Here is a 12,958-nt window from a genome sequence, read left to right on the forward strand (position 1 = left end):
CAAGAGACAAAAAATATAGTCTGTCACAATGCCAAAATATGAACAAGGTCAAATTTCAGCTTCTGATTATTTATTACTGCATGCTGCTGTTACCATTGCTTATTTATTTTCTTCAGGCATATAATATTTTTCATGGGCTGGGTGGGAATGATGCTATTATGTATAAAGACTGGAGCAGCAAGCCTTTGGTAATTTAGTCTGAATTGTATGAGCCGTAAATTCTGAGAAACTAAACGTAAACTAAAGCAAATCAATTTTTAAATAATACGTGGTTTAAATTTTACAAACTTGTTTTATCAGTTGATTATCACACACTGGACATTTTATTTTGAGAACTCTACAGGCAAGGAATAATAAATTATTAGAAGGCTGTTTTGAAAACATTGTTGGAATGTCATTGTGTCGGAAGGAACAAACCAATCAGGTGCAGTGTGGGAAAAATAAAATACAATCAACAATGGTGATTAGTTTGTGGTTTTGTGACTAGTTCAGGGGAATTGTAATCATTGGTTCCAACACATGCTGCTGAAAATTTTTAGGTGCAGTTCATGGCCAGGTGTTCTAAATTTAACAGTAAAGATATTTTTGCTGTGAAACAAATCACTCTGTGACAATAATATTAGGGGTCTTACTAGTTGGGGGGAGAGGGGTGTAACCCCTTTAAACACCAATAGCAACAAACAAATTTTCCAGATTGACCTCCATACATTTTCTTAGAGAATAATTTGTTGAAAGATCAAAACATTTCCTTGATTGTGATCTTTTTGATAATTCTCATAACTTTTCATTTTGACGATGTAGTGATGTTGTTAGGAGAAAATCGTTGTTGATCACTCAAAGGGCGGGGAGAGAGGGCTTATCAGAGAGGTTACACTAGGGGAGGAGGGGTGGCTTATAAATCAGGTGGGTCACCCCTCCTGATTCCCCTTAGTTCGATAGGGGATATAAGCCTCACCACCGGAGACTGTTGTCAGGACTTCTGTCCAGGGTGGCTACCCCTGGTACCACTCGATCTTGTCTCCCCCCAGGGAGGACTTCTCTCCTGGTCCCCTTACCCCTAGATTTCTAGTGCGACCGGAAAACCGTGAACAATTGAAATATTTTAGGAATGTTTATCGTGTTATGACCAATCACAGCAAAGATCAGCACACACGAACTAAGCCACAAAACCAGAAACTGATCAGCGTTCTTAGTTTTTTCAAGCATGATTGGCTTTTTTCTTGCAACACAATAGCATTCCAGAAATATTACTGTTGTTCACGGTTTTCCCGGTTTGACTGTAAACGCTTCCCTGCCACCAGAATTTTGCCGATGTCTTTCTTGTGTGTTTTCTGTTCGATTCGCTATCTGGCGAAGAACCTTTATGCAAAACCACTGCCGATTGGAAGAGTTTATTAATATAACGGCTTAGTTAATTCCAAGCGTGCCCATTCCCCTCCCCCGGGCATTTGTTGGGCATTTGTCATTTTGTTTTGGAAAAGCGGCAAATGCCCCGCAGTGAGGCCGGGCGTTCATACAAATACCGCACGGTGAGCTTAAAACACTGAATGGAGTGCAAACGCCCCACCCCGGGACAACACCAAAATTACATTCTCCAGTAAATAAGCTGCAGAATACCACATTTCTGGGAAATCTGTAATTATCTGATCAAACTCACACGTGAAGCACCCTACGCAAATTGCCCCTAGCCGCCAGTTAGAATTATTGCAAAAAAGATCACATTGATCTGATTAATTAATCTCAATGAAAGAACTATAAATTAAAATGTTAATAATACCATGTTTTCGAAGATGTTTAATAGAGTGAATGATTAACAAACAACCGACGCCCTTTACATGAGCATTTCCTCATCATGATGGAACCCCTGAATTGTCGTATTAATCGGAGATCGTAAAATACAGGAACTGAGTTTCAACCGTCTTTCGTCGCTCCGCATGGCGAGCGAAAAGTCCCAATTCGAACGGGTTGTTATTACAAATCGCAATTACCGGAAGACCATTGGCGAGAGTAGTACAATCACAATGTAAAACAGCGTGTTTGAGGATTTTTTACGCCGGCTTCTGTCTTGTCTTCAGTATTTTCCTCGATGAGTTGTCGTGAACTTCGGAGGTCGCCGTTCGTTCATGGGCTTTTGCTTGCGATGCTATTCCCACCAAGTAGAAAGAAATGGAGCAACCATATACACACAGTCTGATATAAGGTAACTTGACTTGGTGGAATTCTGATCCCAAAGTTTCTTAACACCATGCGAGACGACTGGGAGGGATTCAAATGGGAAAAAATACACGGCCGCAAACGGGTGTCTGTAAAACGAGGACCGGATACCTGCGGATGGCGGATGCGGATGGGAAAATGAGGATGGAAAAATGCGGATGGAAAAAAAAAATACGGAAAGCAAAAAAAGGAAGAAGAAAAAAACGCGAAATGTGGATGGTACAAAAAAAATAAACAAACAAACAATTAAGGAAAGAAATCTTTCTTTCAAGTCGCTGTCACATGGTTGAACCCTTCACTTACATACAGAACGTGATGCCAATAGTTGACACAGTTTTGTACCGTGTAATTCCTTTCATTAATGTCACAGAAATAAGGACGCTCCGTTCCTCGTCCTTAAATGCACACATACTTGGTGCACTTCTCCTTTGAGTGTTTAGCCTAAGGTTTGCAGGCAAGGTAAACAGCTCAAAAAGTCGGCTTATTTTGCACTGGCCCCGTTTAATATTCTTCTCTTTACCAAATAACGAGCCAGTGGTCCCCGCAATCACGGGTCAGAATGCAGAATGTTACCATACCAGCATCCTAAAGCGGTGTAATTCACGAAGCAGTCTGTCTTTTCTTTCGCAATTCGGGAGTGATCGCTATTTTTGTTTTTAACTTTTACTTTATTACGAATTTCATTGTGATCACGTTAAGAAGGGGAGGCATGATTTCTTTGCTCTCACTGGATATAGTGTACTCAACTTACAGAGAGAATATTCTCGGGGCAATCAATTCAAGACTTATTTGTTTGAGCGGCTCAAGACAGAAAAAATTGCAGTATCAACTAGAAAAAAGGCCGAACGTTCCGATTTGGCAGATGCCAATCAACTCCGCCTGATCCGCCTATCATGTGGATTTATTTTTTACCAGTTCTACCCTTTGGGAATTTATAAGTGCACGAATAATGAGTTCGAATTTTTAAAATTGCAAATTATACTGCAGATTGAAAGAAAAAAACAGACTTCTTGATCAATCGCAAGAATTATTTCCCGACAAGGTGTAAAAATAATCTGCAAAATTAAACTCCCGCAAAAAAGTGTCGCTTGGAAACGCATTAATAAAGGCTACTTTCTGTTTTATTTGCTTTTGTTTCGAATTTTTCTGCCAGCAAAATAGTTTCGAAAACATATCCTCAGTGAGTTTTTAGAACGTCTGTATCGAGCAACTTAAAAATCGTTTTTAAAAGCGTGAAGGGCAGAATTCGGAATCGAAAATAATTTATATAATATTCGAATTATTTGGCCCGCTCCCGTCTATCTGCGAAGCAGCAACCAAACTTATTTTTTCTACATGGAAAGATGTTTAATTATTACAAATCAGAAAAAAACCAAGCTGCTTCTTAAGAGGACTATATAAATTTTTTAGCTTTCTCTACACCAGATCAGCATTTTTTATATGTTGATGGAAGCTTTTCGTAAAACTGTGAAAATGGAACGAAGGCCAGAAAAAAATGACTCTGTTGAGGGTGCGGCATATTGCTGGAAAATGAATTTCTGTAGAAAAACCCTCATTAAACAAGACCGATTCACACAAAACCGAGAGGAAATTGTGTAACAGAAGACAACTAGTGTAACAGTAGCTTAGCTTTTGATCTCAAAAACGGGCTTCTGCAGGTGTCTGCAGTTCACAATCACTCTCGGAACTGTCTGCTATGGCAGAGTCGACCAGAGTCAAGGCAGAGCGAAAGTTGATTTGTATTATGAGCCCATTTGAAGATCAGGCTCCTTTGTGAGGAAACATGGCGATTTAGCGTAGGCAAGCGTGAAATAGGCGACACAAAGCACGCCGATTTTTTCACGTAGCTCACCCTATTTTTTGGTTTAGTTTGTTTTCTCTAATTTTCTTTTAATTTGAGGAAATTTAGTCCTTTTTTGTTGTTGTTGTCCGAACGTTATATACGTTTTGTTTTGTTGAGAAATGTTTTAGTGACACAATTTATAAATCCAAATTTGTGTTTTTTTGTTTTTGTTATTGTTCAAATTTTTTTCTATCCTCATTTTCCCGTCCGCATCCGCCATCCTCAGGTATCCGGTCCTCGTTCTGCAGACACCTCCTTTGCTAGCCGATTTTTTGAGCTGTTTACCTTGCCTACAAGCCTTAAGCTAAACACTCAATGGACAAGTGCACCAAGTATGTGTGCATTTAAGGAGGAGGAACGGAGAGTCCTTATTTCTGTGACATTAATGAAAGGAATTACACGGTACAAAACTGTGTCAACTATTGGCATCACGTCCTATACGTAAGTGAAGGGTCCAACCATGTGACAGCGATTTGAAAGAAACATTTCTTTCCTTTGTTTGTTTGTTTATTTATTTTTTTTGCCATCCGCATTTCTCGTTTTTTCCTTCTTAATTTTTTTGTTATCCGCATTTTTCCATCCGCATTTTCCCATCCGCATCCGCCATCCGCAGGTATACGGTCCGCGTTTTACAGACACCCGCCGCAAACTAGCTGCCCCTAAGACGACGAAGAGGAGAACAAAACACGTAAAAAAAACGCAAAAAGTCAAATGTTGGTATTTCATTGGCCGATATTTAGCTAGACAACGCCTTGGGCCGATACAAGGGGTGCAGCCACAAATTCTATGGTTGATTGTCAGACATTACACCATTTCGTTTAGAGGTCCAAACTGCAGTTTTTAGTATCACGTAGGAATTAGTTTCAGGACGGAAAGCCAATGTGATTACCCATGCAGGTTAAACTTAAAGAAACTGAAAGTATTTATAATAAGAGAACAGAAGAGAGGAAGAAATAAATATAAAGCAATCTTTGAAAACTCAATATTACAATTTAATTTTCTATAGCTCTTATCGTACTTTCTGTTTTAGAATGGCGTCTTTTAGGGATCAATAAAGTTTAGTACACACCCAGGTGGATTTCATTTAGGGGCTTAATTCCAATTTCCTGACGGGTGTCTCCGCCCCTAGTCATATAGAAGGTACCCCGCGGGTAAAAGTGACCCCTCGGTATCACTTCTCTTGCCTTCCATCAATATACTTTGTCCTGCCAGCACAGTTATGGCATTTAAGCCCCTTCCTGGGCAACGTTGGAAAGAGCCAGAGGGCTCGGCAAACAAATTCCACGTTAAAGTTAAAGATATTAAATAAACAACAATATAAACGAAGATAAAAATAGGCTAAGGAACTCAGACTGAATGTTTTAGAATAATTGTTATGATACAAATTGTACAGTTATCGTAGTGCTTCAAGAGAAACTGAAAAGTTAGCCTGAGTAGCATTCCACTTGTGAGAAAACTCACCCCAGCTATCGCACATTAACTCGAGCGGAAAAGTTTGTTACGCAGGCTACTGAAAGGTTAATTTTAGATGGCAAGGAAGCAAGGATAGCAACTTAAATAATGACCAAAACAACATGCAGTTAAATATATATAACAAAGTTTATTGATTTTGCATTTTGTATTACATAAATGACAAAAATTGTTCTGTAACCTACTCCTATCACTTTGTCAAAGTGTCTCGTGGTATACTAAAAGAAAAAGAAAAAAGAAAAGAAAAAAAAGAAAGAAGGAAGCGGCTCATATTATTAAAAAATATATATTTAAGAGCAAAACTAGTGAAATTAAAAGTTCCTGTTATCATTCAGGACCCTGACAGCTCTCGCATAGGGGCAATTGTTTGAAATTATACTGTACGTGAAGAAAATAAAGGTCAGATGGTCGCATTCACATAGAGCCTGGTTTTAGCGTTGAATACCAATATTCAGGGTTTCGCGGTGGGTTTATTAGTAGGCTAGCTAGTGTTGGAAGCTTGTAGGGTAGTTCCGAGTACGATTTTTGGGCGATACAGTCGCACATGCATTTGTATTCATGGCAGCAGTCAAAAGTCTGTTTGCAAACATACTTCTTGGATGGCGGTGAAGGATGGAGGCGACATCGCAACACAACACCGGGAAACTTTCATAGCTTAGGTAGTTGTCTTCTTCCTGGAATTAAAAAGAGAAAAACAAAACAACAACAACAACATAAAAAGCAACGTAAAGCTTACACCAGAAAATGTGATTTCAATCTATAAAAAAAGATAATACTAATAAAGCAAGCAAAGCAAAGTGACATCCGTGGGAAGGGGGGGGGGGGGGGGAGGGGTATGGCTAGTTGGGACTACTCAATGGAGCCCATGGAGCTCCGCTAAGACCTCATCAACCCATGCGTGTTCGTATTATTTATTACAATTAACATTTAGTCACCTTCTCTTGGTAAATGTGCCACTGGTTCCATTGTCTTTAGCATCTGCACAAGTTATAAAAGAAAGAAAGAAACATGACAGCTAAATTGTTCTTTCAGGGCTATTATATTGAACTGTTTTTGGAAATCTATTCCAGGCCTAAAAATGATCATCAAAAACGACTTAAATATCCGCTCTAAACAGTTTAGTAGCCAGTGCCAGACTCTCAAATAGTATCGAGGTTTTTCTCCGGGTACTCCGGTTTTCCCCTCTCCGCAAAAACCAACATTTCTAAATTCCAATTCGATCCGGAATGCTCGAGCGTTTAATACATGAGCCCCTGGCTCGCGAGATTGGGCAACCACCCCTCACACTATCGAGCTTAAATAAAATTGATTTGATTTTGATTTGATTTGATTCGATCGAGAAAAAGGTCAAAGCCTAATAGCCTCCGAGGGTTTATCGCATCAGTTTTAACGATCTCTGTATATCATTAGCTTAGAGTCTGAAACAGACTAAGCTGGTAGTTATTGGGCTGCCTGTGGCAAAGCCCAATATAGTCCTTGGTAGCGTGTATGTGGAGAAAAGACAAAATTGCGCACACATACAAAGAGGCCGTTGCGTGTCCCGTCCCTCCCGCAATGGGACTATTACTTGACTTTTAGGGGAAGGGGGATAGTCACTTGCTGGGATAATAAATACAAACAGCTTTGAAACTATTTACTAAGCAACTTTATCACGCAGCTGACAGACAACCTGCCCCGTTGTCTCCAGTAATTAGGATTCTGCATGCTGACTAAAATATCTTATTTGCCCAGGAGTACATAATGTTTTCATACAATTTTAGAAAATAATAACCTGTTTCAAGTTTTAGGCCAAAAAGGTTATTTATAGAGGGGTCCTAACTGGCAAGTTTTAGCCTAACAATTTCTTAAAGTCGCGGGTTTTTGCATCTTCCCTGTATCTTATTCAACTGGCTTTATCAAATGTTTTTCCTCCCGAGTCAAGCCCCTATTGAGTCACTGTTGCGATTGATTACAGTGTTGTTTCGAAAGCAAATAAATTTTCTTAGCCATTTATCAAGAATGCCATGGAAGTACTATGGCAAAGTAATCGGTACACTCTCACAAAAGAATAGTGAATAGTTAATAAGAAATTATTGTAAACAAGACATCGATCAGTTTTCGAAAAGCCCTGTACTGTGAGCCAGTCTCATGTTGCTCGGAATTCTTAGAACGGGAATGATATGCAAGTGTGCGGGCGAGCAGAGAGAATTTCGACCAGAGGAGAGAATGCTTTCGCCGACCAGCGGTCTTAAGGGGATGTTAATAGGATCCCGAAATTACTTTCATTCCGGAATGAGTTTCGTTCCGGAATGAAGAACGAATTATATTCACGTGATTAAATAGACCGGCTTAGCTTAAGGCGTTCTCCCTCACGTGGTTTTCGCGCCAGATCAGGTACTCATGCGCTATTCACCCCAGACTACAGATGTTTGATTTCGCAGTTCGGTAAATATCCAGGACTAGCCACCTCCACTTCGGTGAATAATTGTTATCTAGTGCAAATTAGGGCTCTTGTTATTTAAACCTCGCTGGGATTGCCAAATTTAAATATGAAAAGAAAAACGAAGAGGATTCTGGTGGTATTAGTAAAATGACGCCATCGTGCAAATGCCCTATTGAAATAGCGGTTATAACAGAGGCAAACAAGGATCAATCTCCTTGAGGTATCTTTTCAACTTCTTAATCAGTCACGCATGCGTGGTTACACGCTATTTTGTTTAGCAAGAATACTATACCCTAAAAACTGACTTTTCGATCTAATAATCGAATGGCAGTTTGGGAAGAAAAGGTAGGCGAAGAAACATTCATTGGGTATAACTGCAGTGGGCCTCTACCAGTGGACGTTGTTTTTTGTTACGCGTTTTCCATCAAATAGCTGGTTTATTCGACAAAATCGTTGGTTAACGCTACTTGCAAGCTTGAGCAACCACAACAACGACAATGGAAAGCCGAAATAATAATAATAATAATAATAATAATAATAATAATAATAATAATAATAGTAATAATAATAAATAATAATAATTATTATAATAGGAAGTTTTTAAACACATAGGATTTTTTTTTGAGCCAAACACTTCAACCGGATGTGGCGTTTTTGCAATTTTGGGGCGCGTATTTGATCATTTTTTTTTCCACACATCGTTTCCTTGAGGGAAAAGACACTAAAGAATACAAATTTGATACCATCAAGGCATTTTAAAATGGTAAAGGATTCACTTCCGGTTGACATGCATTACTCAAAAACGTCTTTGCTTAAGCTTCCTTATAATGAAACAAGAACAAAAACGCGAAGCAGGCGCGGATCTAGGATTAATACTGACCGATTTCCTAAACGAGCGCCGAAGGCCCAAGCTTTTGCGGGGTCCGGGGGCATGTCCCAATGGGAAATTTTTTTCGATTTTAACTTCCCAAAGTCCCCTTTCTTGGGTTTCTGAGTCATTCAGACAGGATAATTTGGCCAGTTCCTTCTCCTCCGATGAAGCCTTGCAACTTAATACATCTATTATGAAAAATATGACCGATTTCAGTAAAACAGTGGAAACCGTGTGGATCCGCGCCTGACAAGCATGTAAGGCACGGTTTTTGGTAGAAATTGCTTATTACCATCGCACAACTAATGTTGTCACACGTGATGAGAATGGCAGTGCTATTGTCGCTTTTATTAAAAAAAATGGGTTAGTTCATTTACCGTATTTATTCGATTAACCGCCCTGGGAGCTACTTAAATTTTCACCATTTTCAACAAGTGTAGGATGCCAATTTTGCAACAATATAATAAATGGTAACAATAAAAGGCAAAGATGTAACAAAGCAAGGTTTCTGTAAAATACTCTGATGAAAACTCCGCTTCGGGCAAGTCTCTTATTAGTACTTATTTAAGGTTTTTTGGGTGGGAGGGACCAGAAAGGAAGTAGGCGCTTATTTGAGTTTGAGTTTGAGGGGGAGGGAGGTGGGGTGGGGGTGGGCGCTTATTCGAGGCTGGCCGCTTATTAAATTTTTCTGCCTTCAGGACGGGCGCTTATTCGAGGTGGGCGCAAATTCAAGGTTGGGCGCTTATTCGAATAAATACGGTATGCATTTATCTATAAGCTAGCCTTTGATCTATGATCTCCTCCTCATGTTCAGACTTGATTTGACTTGGTAAAGCAGGAATTAGTTCATCTCCAAGTAAAGGTGCATCCAAACGCTCAGATGGTCTCATCTTATTCAGCATCGTCTTTAGTTTATCTGGTGATATAGCACACTCACCGGCCTGCTTTTGACTCGATTCTTTCATCGCTTCAACATACTAAGCGACCATCTATCCAAAAACATCAAAACTTTTCCCAATCAAAACCCTGTAATTATTTACCATACATTCATTTGTACAGACGTAACCTATTACACTACTACAAGGCAGGAGATCAAGCAAGCTCTGTAGAGCTTTTAGACGATCTCCACTTTACTCTAAGCAGAAAATGACCACCTCTAGTAAGCGACCGCTACGGGCCACTTTTGGGCGAGACAGGTTTGTAATTATTGACCTGTTGTAGGCGACCAACTGACCCGTGGTCTAATCTCTATGTTCACAATCAGTACTAGGCTTCCAAGAGTATACAGAACTTTTATAAGTGACAACGTGGAACCTCACATATACAAACTGGAAGTAAACAATCTTTGCCTAAAAGCAGATGTCTTAGGACCTCTTCTCGAAAGAGACTCGTATAGCTCGATACTCGCAGGCAACCACCAAATCTTCGCACTTTGGGCGGTCGTTTACCGGAAGTTAGACTGTGACGGAATCCATGAAAGGGAGTCCTAGTCTTGGATTCTGGATTCTGTGGTGTGGATTCTGGATTCCCGGATTCTGTGCCAGTAGAACTTGGTTTCTGGATTACAGGCAGCAGGATTCAGGATTCCTTAGAATGTGTTCCGGATTTCCAAAACCAAGGATTCCGGATTCAACAGCAAATATTGCTGGATTCCGGATTCAGTCAAGTTAAAATTTTCCGGATTCCGTAATCCGGGTTCTTTTTCATGGGGCGACTTTCTGTAATGTTATGTAAAGCGATGATTTGGAGTAGAGATGAAAGAGGTTCATTTTACTTACCATGAGCATGAAATCCGCCTTTTTAAGACATTCTTGAAACGTTTGAACCGCTCGCAGAGCCGATAATCTTCCCCGATATTGAAAAACCTTTGCTTTGATCTCACTCAATCCACCTTGATTTTGAAACGAGAAACACGCCCTCTTCTTTGATCCTTGTAATTTTTGTTTCTACAAAAGAATAACTCAATAACTCAGTACAAAAAGGTTGTTCTAATTGTAAAAAAAAAGGAAATGTGCTTTTTATTATTAACCAATGAGCTAAACCAATTGCAGTTTACTTCACTATTAAAAAAGAACCGAAAAAAGTCTTTAGGGAAAATTCCAATTTCATCAACCGTCGGTTTTTCCAAACTCCCCCTTACTGCGCTTTTCAAAAACACGTGAATTCTGAAGTTCAAAAGCCAAATGATAATTGCGTTCTTCACTGCCGTCAATCATCTTAGCGGATCTCTTAGGAAACAGAAGTTTGTGATTGGTGGATTTCGATCCGCTTTATGTGTCTCTGCGTAGCTTCTTTCATTGTGATCGTAATTATGTTGACGGCAGCCAAAAACGCAATTGCGAAGACAGCTTTTGAACTTCAGTGTTCGGGTGTTTTTGAAAAGCGCAGTAATCAGAACCAAAAACTGACTTTTAGTCGCAACTAAAACACGGGAGTTCAATACCCCTCCATGTTCTCTTACAATTTATAAAATAACTCAGATAGTACGCGCGCTCTGATTGGCCAAGAGGCGTGTTTACATGAGAGTATGTAAACATGGTTGTGACGTCAAGATGTTTTGCTATTCGCGCGCTAATCACGCAAGCACTAATTTGAAAAAGGTTTTGATTTGAAAAATTCGTCGACAAGTTTACTTTATTTACCCATTTCCTCGTCGGCTGAAACTTGGAAAAACCTTTACAAACATGCTGTGTTAACTTTTTTTTCGTTTGAGCTGACATTTTAAACGCGTAATTTGAAAAGCATCTTTTTTGCAAAACAAGAACTGATTACGCGAACAAGCTTCGAGTACAAGACTTTGCTACTGGTAAGAATTTCTCTTTTAATCAGTGCTCTAAACAAGAGAGTTTTGCTTTATTTCTCGGGAAAGTTATTTCATAAAAGCAATAGAAAACTTTTTTTCCTGTGTTTGCATATCCTGATATAAACACTCGAGGGGTTGGGAGAATTCTCGATAGTTATGCAAACCCGAGACGAACTGTCTCGAATTCCCCCAACCCCTCTGGTGTTTATATCAGGCTATGCAAACACAAAAAACGTTTTCAATTGCTCAAATGGTAATAATATAAAGACACTTTGCTCGAATAAAAAATGGCAAAACCTCAGAAGAAGAATGTAAGTGCAACTGCACAAAAACGTCTTGGCTTAAGATCCCTGATGCCCTGTTATGGTTATCATTATCTAGGCTTTGGAGTTCCACAGGGGTCTGTCCTCGGCACGATGCCTTATCTGCTGTACGCTTCGCCTCTTGGGGAAATCATCAAACACCATAATCTTGGCTTCCACTTTTACGCCGACAACACTCAGCTCTATTTGCCCACATTAAGCCTAATGTAGCTGTTAATGTCATTCTCATTAAGAATGAAATATGTATTTAACTTTTAAAAGTGTACATAATTTTTATTCACAGTAATGTTTAAATCTGTAACTGTTAAGTTTTATAACTATAATACTAACGATTACATTTTATGATATTTATACTACTACATGAGAAATAACTGGAGTTGATTGGCTTAGAGCAGTGGTATTTCAACTTAATTTGAAATAGCTACATGTGAAAATTACAAACCTTTTGCGGGTAGTACAGTAGAATAAACAAATAATATCTTAATTTTTATGTGATATTTGGCATAAATATCACTCGTGATATTTCAAAATTGTCTCAAATTTCACTCGCCTAACGGCTCATGAAATTACGTATAATAATTCTGAAATATCACTCGTGGCTGTAATTCCAAATATCACTACAAATCATACCATTACCTATACAAAGTAGAAAAATTCGGCGTCGATAACTAGCTACATTCCTTGCGGCTCAGATGCGATCATTTTTGGTAGCAAAATATTTCTTGCACACAGTTCAGTGTTTCAAATAAGTCATGACAAAACATTATCCGTTTCTGATATTGAAAAACAACAACTGAACAATAACAACAACATATATATTAAAATGAATAAAACCTCGTATTCCTAAATGGCTCCTTCTACATTTTCGAAGTGGATAATATCATCATCATTTATAATCTATTATTGAGTTTACTACAAAAAAAAGAAAAACAGCAAAAAGGATCATTTAAACCGTAGAAGAATTGTATTTTCACCTTACCGAAGGCGTGCGCTGAGTGAACTGACGTACGCA

The 12,958-nt window shown here is 39.0% G+C and overlaps 1 protein-coding gene across 1 annotated transcript in view; it reads right to left on the bottom strand.

Moving 5' to 3' along the window:
- Positions 1-9,587: 9,587 nt before the first annotated feature.
- The window catches only part of LOC140946543 (uncharacterized), a 156,129-nt gene continuing 152,758 nt past the window's right edge, over positions 9,588-12,958 (bottom strand). The window contains exons 3-4 of the mRNA XM_073395672.1: positions 10,599-10,766; positions 9,588-9,797 (exon numbers count right to left, since the gene is read on the bottom strand). Coding sequence (XP_073251773.1) covers positions 9,588-9,797; positions 10,599-10,766 — 378 coding nt within the window. The remainder of the gene's footprint in view (positions 9,798-10,598; positions 10,767-12,958) is intronic.

The sequence above is a fragment of the Porites lutea genome, chromosome 8, assembly GCF_958299795.1.
Source record: "Porites lutea chromosome 8, jaPorLute2.1, whole genome shotgun sequence".
Classification (NCBI taxonomy): Eukaryota; Metazoa; Cnidaria; class Anthozoa; order Scleractinia; family Poritidae; genus Porites; species Porites lutea.